Raw genomic sequence first — 14,909 nt, forward strand, 5'->3', positions numbered from 1 at the left:
TAAAGAAATACAGCTTTGCTTTGGAGCCAGTTACTCCTGCTCTACCTGTACAGACACTTCAGTGCCATCGGTCAGCAAGCATTTAAGTGTGCTTTCTCATTGTGAAAAAACATTAAATTGACACATTTAAGTGAGCACTAAATATGGCTGTGAGTCCTGAAGATTAAAAGCCCAGTTCTAGGTGGTCAATAGCCCTATATTGTGAAACATAGATCACAGACTGTAGACTTAAGTCATCAAGACATAAGTGCACCTCTACTAGACAGTGGGGGAAGACTCCATAAGCAAAATACATGACTGCAGTCCAGTGAGAGCAAACAGTAAAAAAATAAATAAATAAATAAATAAATAAATAAAAGCAAATTACATTTTATTTTCATCCAAAAAAGTAATAATATCCAACAGGTTTTTACAGTCCATTTCCCTGGGGAGGTTCACTCAGTTAGAAACTTGAGTGAACCTCTATTTCAACTTCTATGTGCACATTACCGACACGGCACGTCTCAAAGGATCACCTTTAACTATTAAAAAAAAGTAGGCCATTGTTTTCAAATTTTAGGGAGGCAAACTCCTTCAGTGTCATTATTGACAACTGGCTCTCAGTTCATCCCTTTGGACCTACCCATGATTATTATTTATTATTATTTATTTCTTAGCAGACGCCCTTATCCAGGGCGACTTACAATCGTAAGCAAAAACATTTCAAGCGTTACAGATTCCTGATTATGATTCCTCACATAATGCTCGAATAAACAATGCAATCCACATTCACCTGAGGTCTGAGGGCTACCGTTTTAAAACCTACAGTATGCCCACCTTGATCTTTGCTGTGCTGACATCCTAGTTTTTCCTTGTCCTAGTCTAGTCTGACTCAACAGGCTGTGACTTCAGTCATTTTGCTTGTCAAAGTGCTGTAAGATGCTATTGGGTGGAGACAGTGAAAGCATACAGCACCACAATAAACCTGCATTATTTCTCCATTCTATGGCACTATTCAATGGCCACATTGTGAACAAATATGCCAAAAACTGCAACCTTAACATTCACTAAACTTTTCTTTTTGAAACACAGTATATATACAGTTAGACAGTGTTGCCAAGGGAAATAGCATGAGGTGCTGTATTTTTTATTTGATTTTATTTAACAAAAGTTGCCTAGAACTGCCTTCAGAGAAATTACACCAACAAAAAGCAGAAAGTGTATTGCCTCTGAATATATAATTGAGAGTTTAAAGGTATAGGTAAAAGTGGGAAAGATTGAACAATTTAAAAAAAGAGTTAAAATAGCAGTTCTCCATGAGACGCAGGATAGACAGTACAGTTAACCTAAATGAATAGCTGAAGACAACTTTAAATGTACTGGTAATGCCACATTGAGATACCTTGATTCTCAAAGTAAGTTACAATATGAGTAAGTCATGAACAGGAAGTACTAAATTAAAACAATAAAGGAGCATGTTTTAACCACTTTTAATACTGTTCTGTGGTTCCTTCACTTCTGATCCAGCACCACTCCTTTTCAGTGTTTACCATCACAGCCTTCCTGCCAACACTATCTGAATAAAATAAACTCTTTAGAAGACTTAGCTTCAAAAATGAGCTACAAAAAAAGACTACTTTAAAGTCAAGGATTTCATTGGCCTGCACTGGTTGTATGAGTAGGTCATTCATTTTTTTTATTAAAATAAAAATAAAAATAAAAATATTTCCCTCAGGAACCACTTACATTAATTATATTTTTTTCTAGAAATATAAACTAATAATCAAACAAGATTTTCCTAAAATGGGGTCATATTGTAGTAGATAATATATAAATGTAGTGGGTCCACAATCCCAACACTTACGTTATCAAATACTGCAGAGAATGATGCAGCAGATTTCTCGCTATCAATTGTTCAGTGTTAGGGGTGGGTCTTTGCATGTGGGAGTGGCTGGGGAGGGGTGGGCGGGGATGAGTGGGAGGAGTCAGCTACTCACCTCTGTGATAGGGTGAGGCAGTAAAAACAGAGGCACTGTCTGTAGAGGCAATGTGTAGCTACTCCAGTCCCAGCCTACCCCTGCATAGTCACTGCTGGCAAAGGTGTTTGGACCACCTCCTAATGGGCATTCTGGGAAATTACAGGGGATAAAAACCAAGGCAAAATTGTAATTTAAATGAATGGTGACGCGACCAGTTAAAACATGAAAAGGCTGCTATTAATACATGGTGTGACATGGACTCACAGGAGGCACTGTGCCAGAGAGCATTATTCTTTGCAAGCTGCGTATTGTAATGAGACTGGACCCTTTATGGATATTTTGACCATAGGTAACAGCTCGTTTAGGGTTACTCAATGGGCTTAGCCAATGCTTGGAATGGTAAAAGGTTAAGTATGATATATAGGTTACTGTAAAAAACTAAATTTAAAAAGTAAGATAAATACAATGAGCCATGTACTTCTTTTTCACAGTTAAGAACCAGCCAAAGTAGTTACATTAGCAGAATATATCTCATCAGGGTTCCTGTCAATGAGATCCCACTGCATACTGCTAGACAGCTACGTTTCTGCGTTTCTGTGGCTTACTTCCCTGGAAGGACATTATCTTGATGAAATCATGATCAATACAGCTAGTGTAAGCCAATGGAACAGAGATACCATCCGTTTTAATTGAGGTTAGGCTTTGCAAGCTACAACGTCCTCAGATCTAATTTAAAGTCTTTCCCCTTCTAACTAACTCTCAGATACGTCATCAATTACAGGAAATGTTCTGACCTTCAACCTCACAGTATATCAGCATCCCATCTCTTGCTGTCGATATACCAGCTCTTCTGTGGCACAGCTTTTTATTTAGTTTTTATACATACCTCCTTTTCTACATATTTTCTTGCCGGGTTTCCTGGCACATTCCTTGGATATTCTTTTTACTGCAAAATGAATAGAAGACTAAAAAATAACATGGAGCTCCATCACAGACAGTAGGAGCATGCAACACCACTTTCTAAACAATCTTCTTGGTTATTTATTATTAAGCTGTCAGATCTCATGTATTATCCCAACTCATTGTGCCAGCACACACAATGGACAAATGATGCACCTTTGCAGTCAGTGTGAGAAGGAGGGGAAAGAAGGAATCAATTTCCACCTGAATGGACGTGCCGTGGCAGACAAATAAAATGAGCGTGGACAGGAAGTTAGGAAACAGATGCACACGCACGCACCCACACACACACGCACCCACAGTAAGCAGCGGCATGCACATAGAATACCAAGGGCATGCACAGGTCATGCCTTGGGTGATTATATATATATAAATATATATCTTTTAAAAAGAGGAAAGAAAGAAAGTAAAGATATCCCTGTTTCTCCAGCTGTTAACTCACCATCCTCTGTTGGAACATACATGTTTAAGAAAAGGCAGTCTTCGCTCTGGTCTTGAACATACGTTGAAACTATGTCCAAGCTATTAGTAAACCACACTGGAAGCATGACCTCCGGTAGCCTTCCTTCTACGACAGTCTGGGGACAGACTGGTGGAAACTGGGTGGCGTTGCGGATTTCAGACCAAGAGGATGGTGGCTCGGGAGGCTGAAAGCGTCGCTCACCAGTAGGGGGTGCTGCATATGGTACACCAAGAAACTGAATTACAGGACCCAGAATTTCATTGCTGAGTTCCTTTTTAAATCCCCGCACCTTGCCGTAAGTGGTGGTTACCACCGGGTCCGAGTCATCCAGTTTTTGAGAGGAGACCACGACTACTTGTAGCGTAAATCCAAGTATCCAGAGTATAAAGGGGACGTCCACCCCCGAGTGCAGCTGCACCTTCATTACTCTCCACAAACAGCTCAATCTTGTAGATTTTTGAAGCGACATGGTCCACAATTATTTCTGTATACCTGCACTAAAAGCAATCCTATTTATATTCACTTGCAAAGCAGTGCAATCAAAGTAAAGGTATGAAACCTCCTAAATGCAATGCTGTCAAAATCTCAAAGGCTTTTCGCATGCCAAGTATTTCCCATTGATTTCACACTTATTGAAGCAACATCTTCACTTGGTGCTATTTATCAGGCTGCATCCTATTGACAATTCTGGTTTCCATTCTGGCAATACGAAGAGCATGGCCATTTACTGCAGATTTTCCTCTCGTAAATCAAATCCAGTTAGCTGCGGGTCTATATCCTGCAGGAAATAAAAATAAGTCATTAGCATGAGAGAGAAAATAAGGGCAGAGTGGTGTTTCATTAGCTTTTACTATCTTTTCTATTGATGACAAGTTGACCATTTAGAAATTGCAGCCTGCCTATGACAGTGCATCAATCATTCGAAGGCACAAGACTGTTTATGTATTTATAGAAAGCACATTTCTTTGGTGCAATGTGAGGGTTGTGTGGGGTGTATTTTAATAAGACAATCAAATGGCATTTACAATTAAACACTTATTACTTTCCCTTGATTTGGTGGAAGATACATTTTGATTTAAACTAGAATTGTGGGTTTTGGTGAACAAAAACAAAGCATTCCCAGGGGCATAATTTAAAAGGAACAACATATCTGATTGAATCATTTAAATGTGAAATAAAATGCATAGTGAAAAGGATCATTGATATGGCCTGGGGTATGAATGGCTTAAAGAAAACACACTGCCTATAGTAAATGACAGCAAATTACTGTCAGGAGCAAAACACGTTGACAGTACAGAGCACCAGGTGTTCCAATACTGTCCCAGTACTTATATCTAGTGTTCCGCTTTTTCGTTTTTGATTAAGCACAAAGCAAATAGGCACAACTGTAAAACCGATGGGGCCCAAGGTTGCCCCAATGGTTTCTTGAAACTTGGCTTGTGTTTTTGATATCTCTACTTTAAATGGCTGGGAACTTTTGATAACGTTTTTTCAATTTCCAATGTGTTTTTGTTTTGCGGATTTGTGAGCCCTGTCTCCATGCAGGTATTGAGCCACACGGCCCTTTAGTTTTAAATGTGTTTAGTTATTGTTTTAATTAATGGGCAGTGCAAACTGCTTGCCGTGACTGTGTATTCTAGACCTGCCCTGTTTGTTAAGTATAGTTTACCACCTGTATTTAATAAAACAATGTTCATTGCCTGACATTGTAGTGTGGTCTAGTTTATATTTTCCTTCTGGTGTTCTGCCTGGCTGATCCCACCCTGATCAGAAAGAATGAGTGACTCTCCCAGGTGCTACATATGTTCAGCAGCAATCTGCCACAAATTAAAGTGATTTTTTTTTTTTAAATAAACATAATAATTGATTCAGCATGATGCAATTGACATATCCATATTTGATCATATCCACAGTATATTGGGCAGCAGTGTGGAGTAGTGGTTAGGGCTCTGGTCTCTTGACCGGAGGGTCATGGGTTCAATCCCAGGTGGGGGACACTGCTGCTATACCCTTGAGCAAGGTACTTTACCTAGATTGCTCCAGTAAAAACCCAACTGTATAAATGGGTAATTGTATGTAAAAATAATGTGATATCTTGTAACAATTGTAAGTCACCCTAGATAAGGGCGTCTAAGAAATAAATAATAATCGTAATAATACCACAAATACATACAATAGAAACTATCAACAATATATATGCATGTTAAAGTTATGTATGTATTCAGTGAAAGTGTCATTCATATCAACTACATTTTTTCACATTAAAAATGTGTTTGTTACACATAAATAACATACTTTTTTTGTTTGTTTTAAAGTTTGCAATATAAACCCTGCATGGGAATCGAACCCAAGACATGCTTCTAATGCAGTTTGCAGTGCAGGCGCTGTAGTAGTAACGAGATGAACAAGATTTTGTAAATAATGATTATGTATTATCCCGATGGTATTGAAAGTTTTCATCTAATTTTGCAAACTATCATAATAAGTTTGAACTGTTAATTTAGTATATTGTAACATGTTCATGTTTAGAAAGTAGTACTCAGGGTAGGGCTGCCACGTTTTCCACAGGTCAAACCCGGACATATTTCTCAGTCAGCCTTGGTCTATCAAAACTGCAGTATACTGTAATACAGTTTAACACAAGTAAGCAGGTTGGTGATTCCCAGTCCTTACATAAAATATGTCTTCATCGTTAACAGAATACATTATGCTACATGTATTGTTTTACTGAACTAATATGAATCACGGAAACATCATCATTTATAACATATTTAAAAGCGCAATAATTGCAAACAGCATCCTTTGACCTGTAATTTTAGGCAACTTGAAAACTGAACAGAAATCGTTATACACGTACCTTACATATTGTTCATGTTGTGCTCCTTTTTGCACAGCATAGTCCTTTTAGTACAGTCTCCGTTTAGCTGTCACTCGCTGAAGCTGATTTTACAGGAAATATACAGATTCTAGTTACTGACGCTTCGTAGAACAAAAGTTTTCTTTTTTTTAATCCCTGTACAAAGTTATGATACTCTTATACCAAATATGTCATATACATTGTTTTAATTTTGAGTCTATTTAATGAAAGATGTTAAACGTTTATATACGATCAACATAGAAATACTGTATATAATTCATATTAGGACTGTATTTTGTAACAAACTACTGAAAACGTATTTTTTCTTAATAACATGTACCGGTAAGTACGTTTTGTTAAATGGAAAAAATAATCTTGGTCAAATCACGTCAAAGTGTGCTCGCTCACCGGTGGTGCACAGTAGGAGTCACAGATTCCAAGTATCTGGCACATCATAAATGATATCTTTCTAATTCCTGTGACTGAAGGTATAAGAAGTATGCTCTGTGGTTGCAAAATACAGACAATATGTAGCCTGCTGGGGTCACATGACTGCAACCTCTCACTTGGATTGTTTACATCACGTGGTTATGTTCGTTGTCTTCAGCATTATTATTCAAATGCTGGGGACAAAGTAGAATGTACAGATCAGTACTAAAGTACATTTTCTAATAAGATAGTGGAAATCGTTTAAGCAACTAATGCATTTCAAAGAAAATATGCGTTTCACTTAAAAAACAGACATCAGGGCGTCCGGGCTTGTTAATTCCTTCCACCCGGACACAGATGATTCCCGGACTGTCCGGTCAAACCCGGACAGGTGACAACCCTAACTCTGGGAGACAGTGTTGAATTCTCAAATGTTCTGCAACCCTTGTGTAAACAACAACACACATTCTCCCCATTCGCTAATGGCGTGACCTCTCCCGTTCCCCTTACAATACATGTAACATATATAAAAGACAGACGAGACAAACTGAACAGACAACAAGTCCTGCAACAAAGCAATTGTCTGGGTCATTACGATATATTTTTAAATTTGAAAGTAAAAATATACTTTCGTTCCTCTCTATTGATATTATCACCATAACTCTTGCATGGTTCCCAATCTGTTTTATATTAGCTACAAAAAATGTCAAATTTTATAAGAAATATTATCTCCACATCCAAGCTCTGCATAGACATTAAAACAAAATCAAATCCAAGATAATGAGATATGCGAGTAGATTTGCAGTGTGAAACCTCCCCAGTGGATTTCAAATGCTTCAAACAGAAACATTATCAAGCAGAATTACCCTTGTGTATACCTACAGGTTGAACAGGAAAATATGTTTTTTTGTTTTTTTTTTTAGTAGGGTTTCATTGAGTTTTAGTGTTTATATACTGTACAAAGATAGGCACTTCAGATTTGTATATATTTCCTGTAAAACGTTACCAGAATAACAAAACCACCATCTGAAACATGACATGAATTCCTTTTTTTTTTCTTTATTTCAGTCTTGCGTCCTGAGGTTACCATTTTACCTTCCTACCTTACGAGTCATGTCTATTTATCTGACAGTGTTAAACAGGTTTCATGAGGAGGAAGGAAACAAACAACTACCTTGGGGAACATAAACAAAACAGCACTGCAAGAACAAGGCCTGCTTTTCGATAACGTGCAGCCCTGCACAGAAAGCCAAACAATGGAAGCAAACAGACACCAAGGAATTATATTTTAGTGTAAAATTAAACATGGTTGTGAGACACACAGCTTTATTTGCTACTTTTGTTGTTGCTCTGACCGTCAAATCCCTGACGATTGACTGCGGTGACAGTTAGCAGTTACGAGTCAAAGGAGAGGCCACTTGACAAAAGATAAAGACAATTATCTACTGTAGAAGGTTAGGAATGACCAGTGTGGAGGACATTTACACTATTATAAAACGAGGGAATGTTTTTGTGTATGGGTTTTACAGTAGAGGGAACTAGCTGTGGGATAATGATCGCTCAATTCAGAACAAAGACGATCTGTAAGGTTTATAATACGTTTCATTTTTGTATTTTTGTCTCAGTACATAGTAAATTTGTCTTTTTTTACATGCTCACACAAACGCCTGTGGCATTTTTACTGTACATAAATGTATTACCGTCCGGACAAATCAGGAAAAAATAAAATCAGTAAATAGCCCAAATTTGAACCCACCTTTATTATTCAACATCAACTACCAATGACTAGTTTGGAGACATCAAAAGAACTTAACTTTAAAAGAAACCATACAGGACTATATTGCCCATAACACATCAGGATCCCAGTAAGAAAAAACAGGAAGTAGGAGGCACTGAAGTGATATTCAGTCTGCATTGCAGTACTTATATGCTGCACACTGGCAAACTGTATTGCATACAATGTATGTGTGCCCTGGCCTGTACCGTATACCACTTTACCACTCATGTTCTCTAGTGGATATTAATATTGTTAATATCAGTAAACCTGAACTAGTCAGTCAATAGCATACTATAGTTCTGCATACCACTACCCTCTAACACACTCCCCTTTCAATAAACCTTATAATACCGCCACAGTGTTTTCACTTTTGACTGCCCCATAATGCCTCCAATAACGTGTGAATCCCTTTAAAAAAAAAATTGTGTGGCAGTCGTAAGAGACTGGAGACAGGGAAGAATTAGCAAGCACAAAAATATATTTATTCACCCCATTCAGTCAAGGTAAGTGTTTTTTTTTCCCTGTAAACTTTAAGCCTATTATTTTCAGGAACACACAGAGACCACACTCTGGAACTGGAGCAAGTTAACAAATTTCCTACAGCAGGTTTATCCCTGCCAGCACCGGAAAATCAACCATGTAAGGGCAGTGTTGTAATAAGCTCAAAGGATAAAGCCTTTATCTTTATCTGAATCACTGTTAGAAAACAGTAACCTCAGTTTCCCTGAAATTGAGGGGTTTTCTTTATTTTTGGGGGGGGGGGGGGGGGGGGGGGGGCGGGGGGAGTTATCTTCAGATAAATTGTTAGTATAAAATGTACTTATTTTAACACTTTAGAGACAAACTCCCAATTAACAAGAACTCATCTGGCTTAGTCCCTAAAGAGCTATAACATTATTATCTTAAAAGGATTTAAAAGACTCAATTATAAAAAGCCCACATTTCAGGAATGATTTGCCATTCTTTGTGCTATCCCTATTGTGATGTAGTACAGTACAAAAAATATAATGTAAAGTACAATGAGTTTTGGAATAGTACAGTACTTTTACATATACCAGATTCTATATGCAGAACAAGCCCCTCTGATTTGTATCTTAGGCATGAACACTGTGACCCACAAATGCACATCAGTAATCCTCATTACTCTCTTAAACAGTTCCTGTTCTGCGTTTATGATAACAGATGGCTAGTAGTGAGTGGATAGGCAGGCCTTGTACAATGGCTGCAGTAATCGGTTATAAAACATATGCAAAATTAAGCTTCCTGTTTAAATCCAGGGATATTATGGCTGTTGCGAAACAAAAATATTATAATAATTGCTTAATATGTGTAGGCGTACTTATCGTACATGCTTCAATATAAAAACAATATATTTTATTCAAAGCTACTGTACACTGGCAATGGTGGGCACTTACATAGAAGTGGCATGTGTCATAGATACAAAACCAGAGCACACACACACTGAGGGTCCTCATGATCCCGTAATAGTTGCACATTACCTGAAAAATAAAGATTGTTTGTATAAAAATCGAGAGTTTATCAGATTATAGCCAAATGTCTATGGAATGCTAGGAGTGTCAGTTTGGTAGGTATCGTGTTCAGCATTTAGTGACAGGCAGACAGAACAGACACAATCAGGATAAAAGAATTCCTATGTTCTGAATGAAGACCCCAAAAATAGAAAATGGATATTCAGATAACTTCTAGCTGCAATACAAGGATTGCATTTGTATTTAATGCTGTCAGTTATACCACTTTAATATCTGTCTAGTGGGGTGTTCAGGGGAAAGATTCTTGAATAACCTATCAGATCTAAGGGAGCCATATTTCCCAGCAACACCTTTCAGATTATTTTTTAAATGCCATGCAATTTTACTAGCGCATTTTGAAATATAGACCTATATCACCTTTGCTTTAGAAAGAGCTGACATGACTGTGGAAGCCAGTAGTGCAAACCAGATATATGATCATGGTCAGTCAACAGACTAAACATTCCATCACTGTATAGTTTATTTCAATGCAAGCTCTCACTGACCTTAATGATCTCATTTCACCTCCAATAATGATTTTGCTAAATTTACAGGCCCATACTTAAGAACATCTCAGGCAATATGCTTAGCTTGCACTCCCATACTACACAAGTTCAAGAGAAACTCTCCTGGGAATCCGATGTAGGGGGTTACGTTAGAGCAGAACCCTGATATTCAACACCGACTTGTAAAATATTCATCTTGACTTGTTTTAAAACAAATCTACAAAATAAAGTGATTCTCTGCTTAAGCTTTTTTTATGTAATGCTTTCCACTTTCAGATCATATTATTTGGCTGTTAGCCATTTCCCCCATTCTTTTAGAATGTTTCAAGCCACTTACATTCAAAGACTCCAGGTCAGTTGCAGGCCTTTTAACTCTTGATCAATTGTCTTGTAACTTGTTCAGAAACCCTCACTCATTTCTAGTGCTTGATGTTGTCTTCTTACACAGTTCACAAAGTAGAACACTAAAGAGATATGCAAGAGATCTCAAAGGCAAAGCATACAGCACAGTTTGTAATGGATCATCATCCATGAACTTCAGAAATAGCCTGAAACCGGAGGAAAAAATAAATGAACAAAATCCCAATCGCCACTGAGATGGCAGGAATGAAAAAGGCCCACTGAAATGTAACCCCTGGGTAGGTTGTTGTCACTTTAGAAAGTCGTTTTAATCTGTTCACCAGCGAACGAACACCAAGATCCAAAGCCAATTCGAATAATATTTTTTCTGCCTCTGCTTTTCCTTGTTCTACTTAACATTCATATTTCCCATGTACTTCTGTGCCCTTGATAACGGTTCACTATTTAACACATGATCCTAAACTGGCTTCCAAATTTTTGGACTGCTTCGCCATACAGTAAGGTGCATCTAACTAAAACACTGACATGTAATAATTCAAGTATGATCGGTCATATAAAAGAAGGCAAAACCTCTGTGGACACATGCAGTGAACGAAAAGTTCAGCGTTAAAAAAATAACCACAGTCTGAATTCTGACCCAGAATAAAATGTGAGTGACATGCATAAGCCATTAGTTTGCCCAATAAGATGGAATACATAGCAAGGTGTTCCCTACACCTGCTTTGCTGCAGCTTCATTAATGAGCCCGACAGCCTTACTAATAAACGTTTTACTGTACATTACTGTTTCCAGAATGTTGAAAAATTAATTTCATGCTTAACTAGTTTAACTTAAACTTTCAATGGCAAACCCAACATGTTTGGTATTACAATTGATTACTCCTGTGCATGCTTGTCTGTCAGAACCTGATCTCTGGTAAATATTACATTGGGGCACTGTTATGATTATGCCTTCTGCATTATATCAAGCAGCAATTATTTTTTCTTACACTTTTGAAAGATCCTTGTCTTTTTTTATAGACCAAATAATACCATAAAAAGCACACAATATAAAGGGAGAGCACACATGGGGGTACTTGCCATTTCCAAACTCTAACTTGGGGCACAGATTTTTTAATAAAGTGCAAGACTGCCCCCATTTTTTTTCTGAAGTAACACACCACACTTTATAAGACAATTCAAAACTATTCAACTATTGTTTCTTGTGAATTGTATAAAGCTGTTTTAATTCATTTTATAACAAATTACGTTAAACTGCCCTTTGGTGAGATTAATCAAACCCCACTGAAATCGAAAACATTTCTGAAAAAGGAAAATCATTTGTTACATGTTAGTAACAAACAATGTTTGAGCCCATAGATGCATACTTTTGATTTGTAATACTTTTTTTAGTATTGAGTTTTATTTTATTTTTACAAAAATGTTCCAAACAGCCAAATGAACACACTAAAGATGAGCTGTCATAGCAGACAACATTCTTTCTTTACGCCATACTTACTAAATGTATCTATATCTTACCACTGCTCTTGATTGTATTTAGTATCATTATTTATTATAATTTGGTCTTGCATAGGGAACATAAGGAATTAAAAACAATGAGAATGGTGATATCCATCAGCCAACGATGCACAGTAAACATTAGGCTCCATTACTGGCACTGCAACCTCACAGCTCAACCAGAAGAGGGTGCCACTCAGATCTCTCTACCATGGGCAGGTGCACAGAGCCCAGATTTAAATCACACAAACCATTATTAATGTCAGAGTGAAGACCCAAATGGGATTGTTGCGTAATGACATCATAATTGGCTCTACTGTAAGCAGGCCCAGGTACAGTGCTGCTACCACTAACGACGTCACATGACCAGGAAACCCGCCCAAAATATAACACAGTTTAAATTGCATTGACTGTCATAGGTGTGCAGTGGAGAGTTTTCTTGCTCTGTGGTGGAATGGGGGTTGTAATATTCAAATTATTTTTTAATGCAAGACATACAAGCAATCCCATTATCTAGTCTAATCAAGCTTTCTGGGATAATACAAGTTTCCGAATGCTGAGATATCTGGACCTATTGCATGAAATCCCATTAATACGGTTTTCACACAACACAGCGAGCTCCCAAGGCCACTGTAATAAAGAGGGTCCTACACAGATGAAGGTAATCTTCAGGACTCTGAATGACTGAAGAAGGAAGGGAATGCAATATTGACTAGACGATGTGTGGGGGTGGAATCGCTTACATAGTATTCAACAGGAAGCAATCCTATTTGTAACCAAACCACTAAACTGTCAGTTGATTTGGTTAAACATGAACATGAAAGACCAAATAAAGATTGCTCTTAAAATGCAGTAGAGCAATATCTATCTATCTATCTATAATCCTATACAATACAGTGTAAACAAAATATATTAGCATTGGTATTGTTATGTCTTATATTTACAAAGTAACCTGTTTCCTCTTAAACTATAAATACTGTAAATTAGTGTACATAGAAATGTCAATACTGATTATTTTCTTTGCTTTAAATGGATATTTTTGATACAATAACAAACCACTGAATTTAATTAGTTGCCTTTATTAATTATTTATGAACACGTGGCTCCCTCACCTGTGTAGACCCGGTAAGGTCATGAGGCGTGTAACAGTGTTCTATGTGATAATCCTAGTCCTGTTTACTAAATATAAAATCATTGCTCCACTATCACGGTCTCTTTCTTTGACTGTTATACTAATGGAGAGAAGTTAAAATTGTTTTTCACTTTTATGATTACTAGACAGGCGTCTATTTGCCTACACTACAGAAGATTCCTCCTCGAGAAATTCCAGATTCAGAATGGCCACGATGAAACTATATTGACCTCGCAGTTAAAAAAGAAAGAAATACATAAAAATGTTTTTTTTTTGGTGGGGGAGGTTTCAGCATCGTGGTGTATCCCGTAAATTCGGCCATTATTAGACATGCATTTCGATCCGTTATGAAGGTGAAGGTGAAACGCAACCAATTCTAGTAAGACCGTGACTTACACCGTGTTTTAAAAGCTCACCATGAATACTTCTGTGTTACAATTTAACAATCAAAAAGTGACCATTTAGAAGAAATACCTTATGTGACCTAGTTATGTCACAACTCCAGAAAAACTGATACAGCGAATTTAGTTAAAATAACAACAACAACAACAACAACAACAACAACAACAACAACAACATATACCGGTAAACAAACAGTCAAACAAAAATTATAATATATATTTGACTATATATCAGTTTATAACATACCAGAAGAACAATTACTGTACATAAGATTATGTTAAGACTGATTTTTTTTTCATTTAGTAATAATGGGACGACAAAGTATGCATATGTAACCTAAAAAAAAGAGAGATAATTTATATTTAAAGCAGGTCTGTGTACTGTTCACGCCTGCGTATAAAAATGGTAATTAGAGCGCCAACGTTGGCTTTGCTACTGAAATGGAAAAATGCCCACGTATGCAACAGCAGTACTAACAAAACCCTGATGATTAATAGCAGGGGCGATCGTTGAATAATACGGAACAGTGTGCACTTTTACATTTAAAGTTGCACAACTGTACCGATTGATTATTCGATATGATTATATCGTAATGATATGTCCGTTATATTCAAATATTTACATTAACGTACAGGCGTAACCCAAACACGCCTGCTTTCGCAATAGGGTTTATATTATTATAGACAAAGTTATCCTGTGTGGAAAATAAAACGCCTGCTTTTCTTCTTAGCAGTTATCACTATTATGAGTAGTTATTACAAATTACACCAACCTAATACCGCTAATTATTACTTATAACACTTATCAAAATTATATGTATCGTGTTTGTATAATAATGATATCAATTAATGTGGTCGCTCGAATGAGTAATTATGCGTGCGTAAAACAATAATTTAATTAGATTTTCCATAATTCTTCCAAACCATATGCACCTTCAAATGATATGAGGGCTATCTACTGCTTTCTCTGGCAGCTTCTAGCCTTAATTATAAGTCAATTATTATCAAGTAATTTGTCTGATTAATTTTAATTAAAGCTGC

General features: G+C 37.0%; 1 protein-coding gene across 11 annotated transcripts in view; it reads right to left on the reverse strand.

Annotated features, from left to right (window-relative positions):
* Positions 1 to 14,909, reverse strand: part of LOC117423408 (neuroligin-1) — a 194,399-nt gene that overhangs the window by 150,461 nt on the left and 29,029 nt on the right. For 5 of the 11 annotated variants that reach the window (XM_058990200.1, XM_058990199.1, XM_058990198.1 and 2 more), the window contains exons 2-3: positions 3,361 to 4,159; positions 2,845 to 2,904 (exon numbers count right to left, since the gene is read on the reverse strand). In XM_058990200.1, coding sequence (XP_058846183.1) covers positions 2,845 to 2,904; positions 3,361 to 3,850 — 550 coding nt within the window. In that variant the 5' untranslated portion in view covers positions 3,851 to 4,159. Of the gene's footprint in view, positions 1 to 2,844; positions 2,905 to 3,360; positions 4,160 to 6,238; positions 6,552 to 9,859; positions 9,933 to 14,909 lie in introns of those variants that run through there. The other 6 variants (XM_058990207.1, XM_058990206.1, XM_058990205.1 and 3 more) reach the window with 3 other exon arrangements.

Source organism: Acipenser ruthenus, chromosome 17 (assembly GCF_902713425.1).
Source record: "Acipenser ruthenus chromosome 17, fAciRut3.2 maternal haplotype, whole genome shotgun sequence".
Classification (NCBI taxonomy): Eukaryota; Metazoa; Chordata; class Actinopteri; order Acipenseriformes; family Acipenseridae; genus Acipenser; species Acipenser ruthenus.